At 46.7% G+C, this 19,581-nt stretch overlaps 1 protein-coding gene, 3 non-coding genes and 1 pseudogene across 4 annotated transcripts; 4 read left to right on the forward strand and 1 right to left on the reverse strand.

The window, feature by feature from the left end:
- The first annotated feature begins 1,146 nt into the window (after positions 1–1,146).
- LOC104642511 (olfactory receptor 5AP2-like) lies at positions 1,147–2,132 on the forward strand (annotated as a pseudogene).
- A 9,977-nt stretch (positions 2,133–12,109) lies between these two features.
- LOC104642510 (olfactory receptor 10A7-like) lies at positions 12,110–12,997 on the forward strand. Its single transcript, XM_010311501.2, is given in 1 exon segment — positions 12,110–12,997. A coding segment is annotated over 1 exon segment (888 nt).
- Positions 12,998–15,764: 2,767 nt separating this feature from the next.
- On the forward strand, positions 15,765–15,836 carry TRNAM-CAU (transfer RNA methionine (anticodon CAU)). The gene has a single exon. It is a non-coding gene; the product is annotated as a tRNA-Met (tRNA).
- Positions 15,837–15,909: 73 nt separating this feature from the next.
- TRNAI-AAU (transfer RNA isoleucine (anticodon AAU)) lies at positions 15,910–15,983 on the forward strand. The gene has a single exon. It is a non-coding gene; the product is annotated as a tRNA-Ile (tRNA).
- Positions 15,984–16,194: 211 nt separating this feature from the next.
- TRNAM-CAU (transfer RNA methionine (anticodon CAU)) lies at positions 16,195–16,266 on the reverse strand. The gene has a single exon. It is a non-coding gene; the product is annotated as a tRNA-Met (tRNA).
- Positions 16,267–19,581: the final 3,315 nt, after the last annotated feature.

Consider the following 19,581-nt stretch of genomic DNA (forward strand, 5'->3'; position numbering starts at 1 on the left):
CTTGAAAAATGCACCCTGTTAATGCATTGCCAATACCTCTCCCAACTCCGTGCACATCTGGATAAAAACAGAGCTGACAAAAAGAGTCTATACAGAAGAAAAAAAGAAGCAGATTTTCTGTTCAGTTCCTTTGCCAGTACAGCCTTAACCACAGTATTGTGTCTAGTTTTGGCCACTGAATTTTATTCGTTTGTTTGTTTGTTTGTTTGTTAGTACTTTTGTACTAACCAAATCCAGAAAAGATCAGCCAAAGCCTCAGAAGTTTTGGAAAATGGGATTTGTAAGGAAATCTAGAGAATGAGGTGATTCAGTACACGAGAGGAAAATAAAAAAGAGCACTATGACAAGCAGTAGGATTTATCTAAAATAGAATTTTTCTGATTAAGGGTCTGGAAATTAAACTCTCTCTGAGTTCTCAGTGACAAGAAATAAGTACTTTCACAAGATGATTCATCCTGTCTGTTATAGGGTGAATTAAACTCCTTAAACCTGGAATCCTTCATTCTACCCATTAACAAGACTGAAGGGTGAGACAACTGAAAGGTGCTTTTCTATGTGTTTGGGGGTTTTTGGCAGGGAAAACATGTGCTGAGAATGGTATAGATGTTCCTCATACTTATTTTCATTGGTGGAAGTTGGATTCTTTTTCAGCCTCCTTCAAATAAGAAAAATGTTTGCATTAAAGGTCATGCTACATACTTATATATAGTGAATATATAACGTGTCAATTCATATTAGCGATGGAAATGTGGCTGTGTTACTATTTGAGCCATCAGACCATACTTCCTTTTTTTTTTTTTTCCACAACAGAAAGGGATATGGCAAAACTTGTGATGGCATCTAATGAGAGAAGTTGATTTTTAATTTACTTGCACAGGCTGGAAACATGTTAGAAAGTACCCTCATGCCAGAGAAGAATCACAGACGTTACTTCAGGTTTAAGTGCTCTTCTCAGTACGTGGAGTAATAAGTAATGTGACTCAGTATGTGAGAAATTTTCATAGAAATCAGGTGACAGGTCTGATAATGCAAACTTTTTTACTCTTTGCTTCTCTGTTCTGTTAAGAAACTTTCATTATTTGAGTCTTAACTGCAAAGATCTTCACTGGTGCTAACATTTTCCATTTTATCATTAGAATAAAAGTTATGACAAAGCAAGAGTGGAAAAACAAAACGGTTGTTACAAAGTTCATCCTCCTGGGATTTGGGAACGGCCCTGAACTGGATTCTCTTCTCTTCCTGATGTTTCTGTCAATCTACATTGCGACCATAACTGGAAACATCTTCATCATTGTGCTGATGGTGGTTAACCGGCACTTTCACACCCCAATGTACTTCTTCCTGGCCAATTTGGCCTGCTTGGAAATCTGCTACAGCTCAAATATCTTGCCAAGGATGCTGATTAGCTATCTGGGTAGAGACAGAAGTATTTCAGTCAGTGGGTGTTTTACACAATATTATTTCTTTGGGTCCTTGGCAGCGGCGGAGTGCTATCTCCTCGCAGTGATGTCCTACGATAGGTACCTAGCAGTGTGCAAGCCCCTGCACTATCCATCCCGTATGAACGGCAAGCTCTGCCTCCAGCTGGGTGCTGCATCTTGGATAGGTGGTTTTCTAGCTAATTCTGTACTAACATTCCTGATCTCAAATTTAGATTTCTGCGGGCCAAATGAAATTTCACATTTTTTCTGTGATTCATTCCCAATGATAAAACTCTCCTGTAGTGACAGTCACGTGGCGGGACTTGTGACTTCTGTTGTGGCGGGTCTGTGCTCACTGCCTCCGTTTCTGTTGACCTTCTCATCCTATCTCTACATCATTATCACAGTCATGAGAATTCCTTCTGCCACCGGAAGGAAAAAGGCCTTTTCCACTTGCTCCTCACATCTTATTGTGGTGATTCTGTTTTACTGGTCAATAGTAACTGTCTATGTGCTTCCTCATCACGATGCCCAAGTATCTCCGAACAAAGTCTTCTCTGTTTTTTATACCATCCTCACTCCCTTGGTCAATCCTCTCATCTACAGTCTGAGAAACAAAGAAGTAAAGGAAGCTCTGCAAAAACAGACAAATAAATTGCTGGCTTTCAGAGAGCTGCTTTCTGTTAAAAAAAGGAGGGTAATAATCCTTAATGAGTTACAGGTTCAGACACAATTACGTGCCATGTGAATATAGTTAATTTGAATAAAGCTTGGAGATATATAGCTGTACATTTTAAAAAATAAATAAGCAGAGAAACAGAATAGGTAAATAATCTTGCTATGAGTTCGGGGGTGGTATGGAGGAAGAACATGAATATGTAGTGAATAATGTAAAGTAATTATTAAAGTAAGCAGGATAAATCCATGAATGTCATTGTATATGCATTATTGCACATGATATCTTCTCACCCGCCTGCTTGCTTGCTTTTTCCTCACCTCAGCCAAAATTCAGTTCAGAATAGGCTGAAACTCAATTTATAGCAGATACACCATTTCTTTATTAATGCTGCATTCTGGATTACTCTTAGTTTTTACATCTACTATGGTGTAGATGTCTACATCCAATACAATTACGTGGATTCCCTTGGTTGCAGATGAAGAGAGTGAGAAACATTTGCTTGAATGTGGTTAATCTGGTCTATTTTGGATCTCTGGTTTTGGTTAATATAAACCATGCTCTAGAAGGGCTCAGTTCAACATACTAAAGCACTGCTAGGTCATACAGAAGAACACACAATGTAGACATCCAGTCTAAAATTAATTAAATACTATCCATACTTGGACTGACAATTAAAACCTGAAAGGGAAAGAAGAACTCCCACAACAACATTGCAGCAAGTTCCAAAGAGGAATGCCCACTCTTTTGGTGTTTGGTGGAGAGGAGGGGAGGGAAATCGAAAGGACCATCTTTACCAATCTGAAATTAGTTCATTTTTCACGTGTAGTTTTATTCTCTTTGATAACAATTAGAAAATAGGAAAAGCTGGTTAGAAATCTTCTGTAGATTATGGAATTGTGATCGCTATGTGTCTTCTTATATTTAACATGGTTAAAGAAATAAAAGGAATAGCGGTTAGCGAAGCTTCACATTTCACTCAAGTGTCTAGCAGTGCAATGAGCACTGAGAAGACACAGCCTACGAACAGGGGTGGCCATCACAGTAAGGAAATACAGCTTTTGAGAACAGTTAGCGGAGCAAGAATTGGCTGATAGGAAACATCCCTGGGGTCTGGAGGAGGGAACAACTCGAGAGGGGATGAGCAGAAATAGGAAGGAATAGGGACCACTTGCCACCCAAAGCTGTCTGAGACAGGAAAAGCTTTCTCATGCCTTGGCTAAGTTTAGGCAATTAATTAGAGCTCTAAATTCAAGAATATACATCTATCTGCTGCAAAGCATATATCTACAATAGGCCAAATTAACCAGGCCCAGAAATGTCTATATTGCTTTAATTAACATAATGGATATCCATTAACCCTTAGACATCTGCAGTGCAAACTCTGCACGTGTGTTAGTCACCTAGTTTCCCCACTTACTCGCTAAATGAAAAAGACATTTCTACATTGTGACTTTTCTGCACGTTTTGGACTTTTGAGGCTATGGTGAATTACGTCTTAGAAGTGTCTGTTCCTCTCCTTTGATTATAGGGCAAGTGACTCTGACAAGCTCAGATGTAGAAATTTAGGATGCAAACCATTTGACAAACATAAGCCTTTGGTGCCATTTGAGACACCCAGCAGTATCTTAGCTGGTCTCCAGTAATGCTCGAGGAGGACAGGTTGCCTGTGGATCTCTATCATGTTTGCCAGACTTGAGCAGGTAGCTTGCATACTCTAGAGTATTTTAAAAGTCACTAGATATGTCAACAACAACTAAACCACTGGATTACAGAAGTCTGAAATTAGGTATGGTGAATCTCTTTCACTTGGTCTCAGGTTTCCTTACCATGCACAAAATTCTTTGTTCAATGTGTGTCTAGGATCATTTTCAAAAATTAGTTTTGGAAACCTCAGGCTTAATTTCTAATTTTTGGAAGAACTATAGTTCAAGTAGGATCCATTTCACCTGAATTTATCCATTCAAATACAGACATTTTAGATAAATGACATGCTGCTACTACCTGCCTGATAATAAAAAGAGAGAGGTGCCTTCAAAAGGTGATATACCCATCCTCAGACAGGTGTCTGAAACAAATGGTCTGATTTGGTCTGGGGTTCCTTTCTCTCCATCAAGACAGACTTGATCAATAATTCAAACAAGGTATCCACCAAACAATGTTTTCCTCCTCCCATTACCTTCAAATGGAGAGTCACACTTTGTATTTAAACTTTATTTTAAATTTAAATTCTAACCTCATTACTGTTATACTTTATTGCCTCTACTCATGTAACATTAAAAAAAAAAAAACAAACCAACAAACAACTGAAAACCCAAAAAAGATAACTTTCATTAACTTAAATTGTTCACAGTCTGCTACAATACCAGGGGAGACTTGTTTTTGTCTTCTGAGTATACTTGGTAATGAATCCAGAGAGGAGTTCCTGTCTCAGGAAGCAATGTAAGATAACACGTAGTTCAGAACAGCTGAACCTCACTCTCTCTTTGGGATCCTACAGAAAACTATTCACAGTCATGAAGTGTTGCCCAAAAGGCAGAAAAAGGTATCCCAGTATCTGAAATCATGAGCAAAGGCATTGTATCAGGAACCCTGGATTGCTTCTCATGAAAATTGAGGTATACCAGTACTTTCTATATTATTTGGTAATGAAAATTGGCAAGAAAAACGCTTATTAGTATACATGGCTCAAGAAAAAAAGAAGTGATTTAATGTTTTTAAAGGGTAGAAGAGAATGCATCTGAGATGTCCAGATGTCTGCAATGTACACAGTGATGTCTGAGCTATATGTTAAGACTTTCATGGAGATGTAAGAGAATTAAGTACTTCTAGCAATTAGTTTATTTCAGATTATTTCTGAAGGATGAACAAAAATAACATCTGATTGTTGTTGCTTCTATTCGTAGATTGTAAGGGAAATGTAAATGGGTATCTCATCTGCTGATACGATCACTGCCCTGGTCCTACTGGCCACACTGTTTCTGATACAAGCCAGGATGCTGTTGGCCTTCTTGGCCACCTGGGCACACTGCTGGCTCATACTCAGCCAGCTGTCAACCAACACCCCCAGGTCCTTTTCTGCCAGGCAGCTTTCCAGCCACTCTTCCCCAAGCCTGTAGCGTTGCATGGGGTTGTTGTGACCCAAGTGCAAGACCTGGCACTGAGCCTTGTTGAACCTCATACAGTTGGCCTTGGCCCATCGATCCAGCCTGTCCAGATCCCTCTGTAGAGCCTTCCTACCCTGAAATGGACCAACACTCCCACTCAATTCAGTGTCATCTGCAAATTTACTGAGGGTGCACTCAATGCCCTTGTCCAGATCATCGATAAAGATATTAAACAAGACTGGCCCCAGACTTGTGATTGGCCACCAGCTGGATTTAACTCCATTCACCACAACTGGACATCCAGCTATTTTTTACCCAGAGAAGCATACATCCGTCCAAGCCATGAGCAGCCAGTTTCTCCAGGGGAATGCTGTGGGAAACAGTGTCAAAGGCTTTACTAAAGTCCAAGTAGACAACATCCACAGCCTTTCCCTCATCCACTAAACAGGTTGCTTCACCATAGAAGGAGATCAGGTTGGTCAAGCAGGACCTGCCTTTCATAAACCCATGCTAACTGGACCTGATCACCTGGTTGTCCTATACATGCCATGTGATGGCACTCAAGATGATCTGCTCCATAACCTTCCCCAGCACCAAGGTCAGACTGACAGGTCTGTAGTTCCCCAGATCCTCCTTCCAGCCCTTCCTGTAGATCGGCATCACACTGCCTAACCTCTAGTCAACTGGGACCTCCCCAGGTAGCCAGAACTGCTGATAAATGATGGGAAGTGGCTTGGTGAGCACTTCTACCAGCTCCCTCAGTACCCTTGGGTGGATCCCATCTGGCCCCGTAGACTTGTGTGCGTCAAAGTGCTGTAGCAGGTCGCTAACCATTTCCCCTTGGATTATGGGGCTTCATTCTGCTCCCCATCCCTGTCTTCCAGCTCAGGGGGTTGGGCACCCGGAGGACAACTGGTCTCACAACTACAGACTGAGGCAAAGAAGGCATTATGTACCTCAGCCTTTTCCTTATCCTTTGTCACTGTGCTTCCCCCCCACATCCAATAGAGGATGGAGATTCTCCTCAGCCCTCCCTTTGTTGCTAATGTATTTTTAGAAACATATTTTATTGTCTTTTACAGCAGTAGCCAGATTAAGTTCTAATTGGGCTTTGGCCTTTTGAATTTTCTGACTGCATAGCCTGATGACATCCTTGTAGTCCTCCTGAGTTGTCTGCCCCTTCTCCCAAAGGTCATAAACTCTGGGGGGGGAGTTTCCTGAGTTCCAGGCAAAGCTCTCTGTTCAGCCAGACTGGTCTTCCTCCCCACTAGCTCATCTTTTGGCACATGGGGACGGCCTGCTCCTGTGCCTTTAAGATTTTCTTCTTGAAGGATGTCCAGCCTTCCTGGACTCCTTTGCCTCCCAAGGGACTCCGCCAACCAGGGTCCTAAACAGGCTGAAGTCTGCCCTCTTGGAAGTCCAAGGTGGCAGTTCTGCTGACCCCCCCTTTCTTCTTCAAGGATAGAAAACTCTATCATTTCATGATCGCTGTGCCCAAGACGGCCTCCAACCATCACATCACCCACAAGTCCTTCTCTGTTCGCGAACAACAAGTCCAGTGGGGCACCTTCTCTAGCTGGCTCACTGATCAACTATGTCAGGAAGTTATCATCTTCCACGCATTCCAGGAACCTCCTAGACTGTTTCCTCTCTCCTATACTCTATTTCCAGCAGACATCTGGTAAGTTGAAGTCCCCCATGAGAACAAGGGCTAGAAATTGTGAGACTTCTCCCAGTTGCTTCTAGAATATCTCATCTTCCTCTTCATCCTGGCTGGGTGGTCTATATCTGCCTTGTTGGCCTTCCCCCTGATTCTTACCCATAAACACTCAACCCTATCATCACCATCGTCAAGCTCTAGACAGTCAAACCACTCCTTAACATACAGGGCCACCTCACCACCTCTCCTTCCTTGTCTATCCCTCCTGAAGAGTTTATAGCCATCTGTTGGAGCACTCCAGTCGTGCGAGTCATTCCACCATGTTTCCGTGATGGCAATTATACCATAGCTGCATGGCTTCCAACTCCTCCTGTTTGTTGTCCATCCTGCATGCATTGTTGTAGATGCACTTCAGTTGGGCTAGTGATCCCACCAACTTTTTTAGGGGGGGAAGTCCTGATTCCTACATGACCATTCTCAGGCGCTTCAGTGGTTTCTAACCTTGCGTCTTTGCTGCTGCATGGATCTCCGTCCCCTGAGATGGCAGACTGAACTACCTTGCTAGCACACCGTCCCTCAAACATTGGTGTGCCACCACCAGGCTTATCTCTACTGAGCCTGCTTTCATCCTTTTCCCCCTTCAAACCTAGTTTAAAGCTCTTTCGATGAGCCCTGCTAACTCCTATGCAAGGTTCCCAGTGACAGAGAAAAAGCAAAGGTGCCTGTCTTCAAGAAGGCCAAGAAGATTTTAGGAATGTCAGCCTCACCTCAGCCTCAAGGAAGAATATGGAGCAAATCCTCCTGGAAGCCAAGTCCGGGCGCATGAAGGGCAGGAAAGGAAGTGTAACATCACAGATTTACCAAAAAAACACATCATGCCTGACCAACCTGACACTTTTGCATGATAAGATGATTGACTCAGAGTGGTGGATGTCACTTAATAACTTCAGCAATTCTTGACATAGTAGCCTTGTAGCCAAACTGGCAAGATCTAAACTGGATGGGAAAACATTAGGATGGTCTGGACAGTCAAGGCTTTAACAGAGAGTGGTCGACAATCTGAGTCTAGCTGGTAGCTGGCTATAAGAGGCATTCTTCATGGGTTGATACTGGGACTAATGCTGTTTCACATATTCTTCAGTGACTGGGAAGACACAATGGAGAACATCCTCAGGAGTTTCCATAGGAAATAAATTTAGGGACGGGGAAGAGAGCCATACACAGGAACTTCATGAAGTTCAAGACAAATGCCAAGTCCTGGCCATGGCACAAAATATGCATAGGTATAGATTGGGACTGACCATTTGAGGAGCAGCTCGGCAGAAAAGGAGGTGGGGTTCCTGGTGGATGGCAATCTGGACATGAGCCAGCAGTGTGTGCTGCATTGGAGAGGAGTAACCACCTAGCCAGCTGCATTAGCAAGAGCTAGCCAGCTGGTCAAAGGAATGCACCCGTTCCCCTCTGCTTGGCACTTGCGAGGTCATTTATGGTTGAAGGGGTCCCATTTTGGAATCCCTGTTGTGGTGGGTTGACCCTGGCTGAGGGCCAGGTGCCCACCAGAGCCGCTCTATCACTCCCCTCTTTCATTAGACAGGGGAGAAAAGGTAAAACTTATGGGTCGAGATAAGGACAGGGAGAGATCATTCTCTAATTATCATCACGAGCAAACCAGACCGAACTTAGAGAGGGAATTCATCTTATTTATTACTAAGCAAAACAGAGCAGAGGAATGAGAAATAAAACCAAAATCTTAAAACACCTCCCCCCACCCCTCCCATCTTCCCGGGCTCAACTTCACTCCCGGCTTCAACCTCCGCCCCCCCCAGCGGCACAGGGGGACGGGGAGTGGGGGTTACGGTCAGTTCCTCACGCGGTGTTTCTGCCGCTTCTTCATCCTCAGGGGGAGGACTCCTCTCATCGTTCCCCCGCTCCAGCATGGAGTCCCTCTCACGGGAGACAGTCCTTCACGGCCTTCTCCAACGTGAGTCTCCTCCACGGGGTGCAGACCTTCAGGAGCAAACTGCTCCAGCGTGGGTCCCCCACGGGGTCACAAGTCCTGTCAGCAAACCTGCTCTGGCGTGGGCTCCTCTCTCCACGGCTCCACAGGTCCTGCCAGGAGCTTGCTCCAGCGCGGGCTTCCCACGGGGTCACAGCCTCCTTCAGGTGTCTCCACCTGCTCCGGCGTGGGGTCCTCCACGGGCTGCAGGTGGAATCTCTACACCCCCTCATCCTCCCTCCATGGGCTGCAGGGGAACAGCCTGCTTCACCATGGTCTTCACCACGGGCTGCAGGGGGATCTTGCTCCGGCGCCTGGAGCACCTCCTCCCCCTCCTTCTTCACTGACCTTGGTGTCTGCAGATGTTCTTACATCTTCTCACTCCTCTCTCTGGCTGCAAAAGCGCTCTCTAACTGTTTTTGTCTTTCTTAAATATGTTATCACAGAGGCGCTGATTGGCTTGGCCTTGGCCAGCGGCGGGTCCGTCTTGGAGCCGGCTGGCACTGGCTCTATCAGACACAGGGGTAGCTTCTAGTAGCTTCTCACAGAAGCCACCCCTGTAGCCCCCCCCGCTACCAAAACCTTGCCACGCAAAACCAACACATTCCACCCCTCGCCTCTGTGAATCACATATTTAAGAATTACCATTAAAATATACATTCAACACAAAACTTCACAAACACTAATCACATCAACAAAGAAAAAGAAAAAGAATTCCCCACACCAAAATCAAAACAACACTATCACAACATCAAACAAGAGTGGACAATCTACACACAAAATCTACCTCTAGTCCCTTCACCACTATATCACTCTCAAGTTACGTTCAGTCAATGTTTTGCCCGTTACCTCTTCCAATTACTATCCTTATCTCGATTTTCTCGTGCCCCACGTTGGGCGCCAAAAAGAACTGTGGTGGGTTGACCCTGGCTGAGGGCCAGGTGCCCACCAGAGCCGCTCTATCACTCCCCTCTTTCATTAGACAGGGGAGAAAAGGTAAAACTTATGGGTCGAGATAAGGACAGGGAGAGATCATTCTCTAATTATCATCACGAGCAAACCAGACCGAACTTAGAGAGGGAATTCATCTTATTTATTACTAAGCAAAACAGAGCAGAGGAATGAGAAATAAAACCAAAATCTTAAAACACCTCCCCCCACCCCTCCCATCTTCCCGGGCTCAACTTCACTCCCGGCTTCAACCTCCGCCCCCCCCAGCGGCACAGGGGGACGGGGAGTGGGGGTTACGGTCAGTTCCTCACGCGGTGTTTCTGCCGCTTCTTCATCCTCAGGGGGAGGACTCCTCTCATCGTTCCCCCGCTCCAGCATGGAGTCCCTCTCACGGGAGACAGTCCTTCACGGCCTTCTCCAACGTGAGTCTCCTCCACGGGGTGCAGACCTTCAGGAGCAAACTGCTCCAGCGTGGGTCCCCCACGGGGTCACAAGTCCTGTCAGCAAACCTGCTCTGGCGTGGGCTCCTCTCTCCACGGCTCCACAGGTCCTGCCAGGAGCTTGCTCCAGCGCGGGCTTCCCACGGGGTCACAGCCTCCTTCAGGTGTCTCCACCTGCTCCGGCGTGGGGTCCTCCACGGGCTGCAGGTGGAATCTCTACACCCCCTCATCCTCCCTCCATGGGCTGCAGGGGAACAGCCTGCTTCACCATGGTCTTCACCACGGGCTGCAGGGGGATCTTGCTCCGGCGCCTGGAGCACCTCCTCCCCCTCCTTCTTCACTGACCTTGGTGTCTGCAGATGTTCTTACATCTTCTCACTCCTCTCTCTGGCTGCAAAAGCGCTCTCTAACTGTTTTTGTCTTTCTTAAATATGTTATCACAGAGGCGCTGATTGGCTTGGCCTTGGCCAGCGGCGGGTCCGTCTTGGAGCCGGCTGGCACTGGCTCTATCAGACACAGGGGTAGCTTCTAGTAGCTTCTCACAGAAGCCACCCCTGTAGCCCCCCCCGCTACCAAAACCTTGCCACGCAAAACCAACACACCTGTATACAAGAAAGACATTGATAAATAGAAGATAGTCCAGAAGAGGACCATTAAGATGATCAGAGGGAACATGATGGTAACACACTGAAAGGGGTTCTGTTTTTTAACAATGCAGACTTGTAACTTCACCTTACTGTGAAAGAACATAGGAAGGTCAATCTGTGTCGATAATAAAAGTGCAGGTTGGAGGGTACCTTAACTGCGATCTGTCAGGGAGGACCTTTCCCAGCTTTCTGCAATGCATGTAGCTGCTCCTTTCTGGGCTAATGAATGGCACCCCCACACAGTGACACCAAAAAAAGATAACGGGGTTGAGAAATACAATCAAAGCTTCTGACTTACCTTTGTAGCTGGCATAAAGACATGTAAACTGAGAACATAATTCACATGTTTACCTTGGATATGGTTATCTACGTCACGAATATCTAAATATGGACAGGTAGATTGCGGATGGTCTACAAGAAGAAAGTTTCTTACATTACTGAATTCATAAGCAATTGTCCAGTGGCACTGAATGAAGAATGACGATAGTTTAAAAAAAAAAATCACAAAATTAGCAGGTCATTATTTTTTATTTTAGCAGTGATAAAACCAAATAGTAAAATATATGTTCTGTCCATCCTCCAAGCTTCAAACATATGGCTACACCATCAATAATTTTATTTTCCTTTATTTATTTGAAATCTGTATATACATATATAGGTGCATGTGTCTGAAAACAGGGCAAAACATTCTTTTTTCTAAAAACAGAGAATTGAACTAGATTTCAGTTCTGTAGGAAATGAATTCGTATTTTGCACAGAGAAAATAGAATAGGTGAATTGTTGATTAAAACATATTTCAGAAAATACCAGTTGAACAGCCAACATTTTAGCTTAATTAAAAAGGAAAACAGACAAACTATAAGGAAAATTTTAGTTCTTCTGCACTGAAGCTCATTGGGTTTTATTACCCCATTTTTGTCATGTGTTGCTTTTTTTTTTCAGTGTGCCTCACAAAATGTTATTTGCCCAGCTATATTTGATTGTCCCACTTACTAAATAATGTAACCAGTTTCAGAGCAGCTCGCTATTTTTTCTTCATACCTATAAAGATTTTTCTTCTCATGTCTTCTATGTTGGCTTAGGCTGTGTTGTTTCTCTTCTGCATGGAAGCGTTTGAAGCACCGGGGCTCAGAAACCAGACCTACTTCACCTTGAAGGGGTTCTCCCACCTCGCCGCTCTTCAGGTATTCCTCTTTGAGGGAATTCTTCTGATGTTCCTAATCACGATGACAGGGAACTTTCTCATCATCGTAGTGGCAACCACTGACCCTGCCTTGCGCACCCCCATGTACTATTTTCTCAAAAACCTGGCTTTGATTGAAATTTGCTTTACGCTAAACATAGTGCCCAAGATGCTTATGGATTTGTTGTTGGAGAGAAAGGTCATCTCCTTTTCTGCCTGTGCCCTACAACTTTACTTTGTCATATTCTTCATCACTTCTGAGTGTTTCCTCTTGGGTGCCATGGCATATGACTGATACGTGGCTATATGCCACCCCTTGCACTACGCCATAACAATGAACAGGAGAGTGTGTCTCCATATGGTCATAGCATGCTGGATTGCTGGTATTCCGTTTTCTGTAGGGCTCACTGGTTGGCTATTTAGCTACCCCTTTTGTGGCTCAAAGGAGATCGAACATTTCTTTTGCGACATCGCTCCTGTTCTAGATCTGGTCTGTTCAGACACATACTTATTCGAGCTTCTTGTGTTCATTGCTACTGTTATAATTGTTTTGATCCCATTTATCTTGATAGCAGCTTCTTACGTCCAGATAATCCATACCATCCTCCAAATGCCATCTGCCGAAGGAAGACGCAAAGCTTTTTTCACCTGCGTTGCTCACCTGGTGGTGGTGACACTGTTCTACTGCACAACTGGCTTGATACATTTAAAGCCAAAGTCCGGTCTCTTGGCAAACAGCAGAAAACTGGTGGCTCTTTCTTACACAGTCGTAACTCCTACGCTGAACCCAATCATCTACAGCTTATGCAACAAAGAAGTAAAGCATGCTCTGAGGAAGACGTTTGGGAGGAGACAATTCTTCAGCAAGGTGCCTCTGCCTAGACAGCCTCATTTTCTGAGAATTGTTCACACTTGAAAGGTTAAAAAAAAAAAACAAACCACAAAGAATTGTGTTCCTCAAAGTCTGTAAAGGGTTTGGACATTTTAGCTTTTGTTGGAAAATACTGAGAAATGTACATAATCTGTATAATGAATAAATGAATATATTTAATGTAACTGTCAAAAATATTACAGACTACAGAAATAAGCCATAAAATCTGTACATTAACTGCAAAATCTTTAAGCCTTTTTCCCTTCTTCTACACAATGGTTAGCTTTCAAGCATGTCTAACATAAATCACTGTCTTAAGAACACATGACTCCAGCATACATAAACCTAACTTGTAGCAAAATTCTAGCAAAGTCAGAAAAAAATGTTGTGCATTTTTTTACACCAACAAAATGCTGGCAAATTGATATAGTTCACCCCAAGGTAATCAGTTCCTCACACCAGAAAGTAAAGGATAAGGAGAGAGATTCAGTTGACTGGATGTAACCACCCAGTGTGTGGGTGGCTAGGGATCCCACTGCATGATGTCACAGAATCACAGAATGGTTGAGGTTGGAAGGGACCTCTGGAGATCATCTTGTCCAACCCCCATGCTCAGGCAGGGCCACCTAAAGCCCAGGACCATGTCCAGATGGCTTTCGGATATCTCCAGGATGACCCCACAGGCTGTCAGAAGTGAGTATTGCTCTTTGCAACTCTTTGCAATCCAGTACCATGAAGACTTACTCAAGAACAGCTCAGAACCGTATCGCAGAGGTACAACTCCAGACCCATTCATGCAGTGTGGGAACACGGGTATGAAAGAAAGCAGTATTTCAGGATGCAACAGTGGAGTGATAAAACATGAGGTACCTCCAGGAAGACTTGATTTGCCTGAGCTGTCAGGCTGTGCCGTGGGGAAAAGCCACGCACTACGAGTGGGTGTGAATGACTGCTGGTCGGTGGACACTTGGGCTGGAAATGTGAGCACACACCCATTTTCTGTGTCCTTGTCTGCGTGTTGCCTGGGCTCCTTCTAATGAGCCTGGCCTCAATGGTGTGAAGGAAAGGAGGGGAGGGAGTGCTGGGAAAAGTCCAAGGCTAGACAAAAAAGAACACTTAGGAGAACAGAAATCATCTTTTGTGGTGTTTGCTTAGGTAAGTGTCAGGATGTGCTGTGTGGCCAGAACATTGAGCAGGGACATTTGAGGAGAAGTGAGGTTTAGATATGGAACTGAGTTTTAGCTATGGAACTGGTAGGGGCTTTTGGGTAGGGAATGGGTTGGAGAAAGGAGAATTTGCATGGAAAAGGTGGAAATTTGGGGAATTTACCACATTTTAAACAGGAAATACAGGTCCTTTCACTTTGCCAAATGCTTTTCCATGTTGTATGTCCATCTTTTGGCAGTCTTGAAAAGCAAAAAATGCAAATATCTGCTATATGATATGCTCCCTAAGTTGGGGGCTGCCATTCCAGCAAGTGGGAGAAGTGTGGACGAATGGGGAATGTGAGGACTTTCCCATGGGAAAGAGGTGGGACAAGCACTGCAGCTCCAAGGGAAAGGTATGAGCAGGTAGGTTCTGCCAGATGTCACAGGTGACCAGAGCATGTGGACACAGGTCTTGAGACAGAACAACCCTGAGATGAGTGAGGGGACCCTGAGAGATCTCTAGTCCCACCTCATCCTTGAAGCAGGGTCAGACCACATTGTTCTAGGCTTCACAGAGCAGGGTCTTCAAAACGTCCAAGAACAGAGGCTGCACAACTTCCCTGCATGACCTGCTCCACTGCTTCACTGTCTTCAAGGTCAAAAAGTTTGCCTTTATGTGCCATCTGCACCTTCTACAGCAGCCCAGTTCTGGGACTCAGACATGAGTGCCCCCGCTGCCTGCAGCTGGGGGGTCCTATGGGGGTCCTGCCCGCACCTGGGGCTGTTCTTATGGGGGTCCTCCCTCCTTTTGTGCCTGAGAAAGTTCAGACCAGCCTAAATGTTCTCAGGCGTGATGGTGACCCACCACAGGGCACCTTCTCCAGCAGGTGTTGGAGCAGCTGTCCCTGCCAGAGGCTTCAACCCAGCAGAGTTTTGGCTGGTGGATGAAGCCCTGAGAGGTTCTGTGGTTAAAGGTTCATCTCCATGAACAAAGAGGAGCTCCATGGAGCTGGTATGAAGACACTGATGCAGTCTGAGGTAGATACGAGGTGTGCGATGTGCACAATAACAATACATGTGCTGAATAGCCCAGGTCCCAGGATTTATATTCTCTTTTGGTTTTTTTCCAAAAATATTTACATCTTCCAACTGCCAGCAATTTTGCAAACCAGCCCCCCAAATTTGTGAGCAACTTGTGCAAAAATAACACCCACCTTCATTCTTTTACGTTCCCCACAGGACACTTGCCTGTTTTCCCAAAATCTTATGCATCACCAGTTGTGTCCCACAGGTGAATGGCACCTCCTACCAGGCTGGCCAAAAAATAGAAGATCCTAGATGGGCTTTTTCTCTGTTCAGCTTTGGGGACTTGGTCTCCAGCCCCAGGAGAAGTTCAAAGCTTCTTCAGCAGGTGGGACAGCCACGCACCACAGGGCGTTCGCTCACAGTCACCCAGTTTGCGGCACAGCAGAGCTGTTAACGTCACCTCGCACGGGATGCACGTGCCTCTGGGGTGAGGGTACCACCACCGCTCGTCCGGCCTAGCGGGACCGCCCGGCTGCAGCATCCCCCAGAAGTGGGGTGCAGGCAGAACCCCCCATGGGAGCATCCCCCAGGGCTGGGGCGGGGATGAGGATGTAGACATGACACGAACTTGTAGCGACAGCAGAGTGGCGCAGCGGAAGCGTGCTGGGCCCATAACCCAGAGGTCGATGGATCGAAACCATCCTCTGCTAATTGCTTTATTTATTGCCCGCCCCGCGCGCGGCAGGGCAGTTGCGGTCGCCGCGGGGGGCTGGGGCGCAGCGCGGCCGGTTAGCTCAGTTGGTTAGAGCGTGGTGCTAATAACGCCAAGGTCGCGGGTTCGATCCCCGTACGGGCCACAGACGTTTTTATTTTTTTAAAATTTTCTTTCCCTTGGCTTTTTGTTTTGTCTCGCCGAGCGGCGATCGCGAAGGGACCCACAAAGACCCTCTCAGGGGGTGCGTAACCCGGGGCGTGCGGAGACGCAGGGCCAAGGGGACAAAAAAAAACCCCGAACAAACCAAAAACGGGAGAGGAAAAACAAAAATGAAGAAAAGGTAATGAGGCAGTTAGCAGAGGATGGTTTCGATCCATCGACCTCTGGGTTATGGGCCCAGCACGCTTCCGCTGCGCCACTCTGCTCCCTGACAGAGTGCTTCCGCTGCCTGTATACAGGTACTGCAAGGTGCCCCTGCTGCCTGCACCTGGTGGGTCCTGCCTGCATCTGGGGGGTTCTTATGGGGATCCTGCCTGCAATCCTGAGTGTTCTTATGGAGGTCCTGCCTGTACCCCCAGCCCTGGGACGGTCCCCTGGGGAGCTTCGCCCCTTCGTCTCTCCCCACACTTTCCCTGACCTCTCTTCTGCAGGTTTTCATTCATATTCAAGGACAAACCCCACAGCGTGCTGCAACCAACGGGGCCCATTTAAACAGCGAAGAATTGTCGAAAAACGGCTTTGCACAGAAAGTCAGTGTCTGGTCAGTGCGCAATATGTGCACCCGACTAAGCATCCTGATAGCATCACCAATGAGAACAAGCAGAATACACAAAACACATCATCACCATCGTCACCGTCACAGCTTGCTGCTCCCGAGAGGAGACCAAGGTCACTGCTCACCTGGGAGCTCAGTGCTTCGCAGCCGGCCCCTGGGGAGAGGTTTCCCTTACCTCACCTTTCACATGCCTGTCCCTCTATTTTCCCACATCTGTGGCTCCCCGAACCACCTTGATCCTTCCTCTCCCCAAACATCCCATAATTAGCCTTGCACAATCCCAAAATGCTCTTCCCCTACATCCCATAATGTGTCCCCCACCCCGAGGCAGTCACCCCCCTCAGTCCAAGAGACGATCTGGAGAACTGCCACTGTTGACGATCGTGATGGGTGTCACCTCCTGGCCCACGGACGGCCCCGGGTTGGGGGCTCACTGGCACTGTGGTGAGTTCCTGCGGTTCCTCCACCTCTCATTGCTCCTCCACTCCTCTTTGTTCATTGTGGTGGGTTGACCCTGACTGAGGGCCAGGTGCCCACCAGAGCCGCTCTATCACTCCCCTCCTTCATTAGACAGGGGAGAAAAGGTATAACAGAAAGCTTGTGGGTCGAGATAAGGACAGGGAGAGATCATTCTCTAATTATCATCACGAGCAAAACAGACCGAACTTAGAGAGGGAATTCATCTTATTTATTACTAAGCAAAACAGAGTAGAGGAATGAGAAATAAAATCAAATCTTAAAACACCTCCCCCCACCCCTCCCATCTTCCCGGGCTCAACTTCACTCCCGGCTTCAACCTCCAACCCCCCAGTGGCACAGGGGGACGGGGAGTGGGGGTTACGGTCAGTTCATCACACGTTGTTTCTGTCGCTTCTTCATCCTCAGGGAGAGGACTCCTCTCATCATTCCCCCGCTCCAGCATGGAGTCCCTCTCATGGGAGACAGTCCTTCACGGCCTTCTCCAACGTGAGTCTCCTCCACGGGGTGCAGACCTTCAGGAGCAAACTGCTCCAGCGTGGGTCCCCCACGGGGTCACAAGTCCTGTCAGCAAACCTGCTCAGGCGTGGGCTCCTCTCTCCACGGATCCACAGGTCCTGCCAGGAGCTTGCTCCAGCGTGGGCTTCCCACGGGGTCACAGCCTCCTTCGGGTGCCTCCACCTGCTCCGGCATGGGGTCCTCCACGGGCTGCAGGTGGAATCTCTACACCCCCTCATCCCCCCTCCATGGGCTGCAGGGGGACAGCCTGCTTCACCATGGTCTTCACCAAGGGCTGCAGGGGGATCTCTGCTCCGGCGCCTGGAGCACCTCCTCCCCCTCCTTCTGCACTGACCTTGGTGTCTGCAGATGTTCTTACATCTTCTCACTCCTCTCTCTGGCTGCAAAAGCGCTCTCTAACTGTTTTTCTCTTTCTTAAATATGTTATCACAGAGGTGCTGATTGGCTTGGCCTTGGCCAGCGGCGGGTCCGTCTTGGAGCCGGCTGGCATTGGCTCTGTCAGACACCGGGGAAGCTTCTAGCAGCTTCTCACAGAAGCCACCCCTGTAGCCCCCCCGCTACCAAAACCTTGCCACGCAAAACCAACACATTCATGAAGACGAACCTTTAACCACAGAACCTCTCAGGGCTTCATCCACCAGCCAAAACTCTGTCTGGGCTGAAGCCTCTGGCGGGGACAGCTGCTCCAACACCTGCTGGAGAAGGTGCCCTGTGGTGTGTCACCATCACACCTTGAGAACATTTAGGCTGGTCTGAACTTTTGCACGCTTCTGCATGGGTTAGGGGCACTCTCAACTTAGCTGTAGCTCAGCCAATTTTCCACCCGTCCAGGCCTATCTCCTCAGCAGAGTCACACTGGGAGACCACACTGAAAGGCTTCCTGAAGGCGAGTTACTTCCACTGCTCTTACATCATCCAAGACAATTATCACATCACAGAAAGCAGCCAGGTTAGGGAAAAGAACATGGTGGAGAACCCCTTAGATCAAGGTGCTCCAAGAGCAACATGAGTGAGCTCCAGGGGTGTGAATCAAAAAAATTCACTCAATAGCCAACGTGACTATGAAGCAGGTATCCTTTATCGCAGCGCTGGGAGTCGCACTGGGATATTTCCACGAACGTGCGTCTTGACAAGAAACAAATTGTTCGTGATTTATATTACGAGTTACATATTCATTAGGTTTCTGATAAATTTAATACATATTCATTATTATTCTGGGAACTCATGAATATATGCTAATGTCCTGATATGCCTGTGCAGTTTCTTTCTCGGGTGGTCGTCAGGGGTCATCCTCCTCAAATCTGCCTCTTTCTCCTCTTCTTCAGTGGGCGACCTCTTCTTCATTATCTCCGTTTTGCAAGCTCAGCAACCTTGTTATCCGTCCTGCCCAGATGGTCCCAGGCTTGTTGGCATATTGGGCCCCCCTTTATCAGGGTGCCTCAACTTTGTGTCTTTTTCTAGTTCATACCCAAGGACTGTTCCCTAATTTACAGCTTCTCTTATCCTGTTTCTACATTCCGACTATTTTATTGGTTTTTTTTATACTGGAGCATGAGACAGGCAAAGCCTGAGTTTGTGGGGCCTGACTCAAGTGTCGCCAAGTTATATACTCTGTTTTAAAATTGTTCTACACTAATTAGTTTCCCTTATTCAGGTGCTTCACCTGCTGCAGATGTTTTGAAGGAAGAGGACATAAAAGCATGCACTGAGCACTTTTATTCAGCTAGGCTGTAGGGAAAGGAAACCAGGACAGCCTGCCCATGAAAAGTGGATGCCAGGAAAGAAGGAGCAATGATCTGCAGGCTGAGGAGCGTGCCACAGATCTCAGGAGGATGCAGTGGAGGCTTGGAGACCTACCTTGGGTAGGTACAACACAGGGGGCGGCCCAAGCTGCAGAGGGATTAATAAAAGAAACACAGGTACAGAACAGGTTAAAAAGAGGAGGCAAACCCATGTTCATTGGGTACTT

This window comes from Balearica regulorum, chromosome 12 (genome assembly GCF_011004875.1).
Source record: "Balearica regulorum gibbericeps isolate bBalReg1 chromosome 12, bBalReg1.pri, whole genome shotgun sequence".
In the NCBI taxonomy this organism is placed as follows: domain Eukaryota; kingdom Metazoa; phylum Chordata; class Aves; order Gruiformes; family Gruidae; genus Balearica; species Balearica regulorum.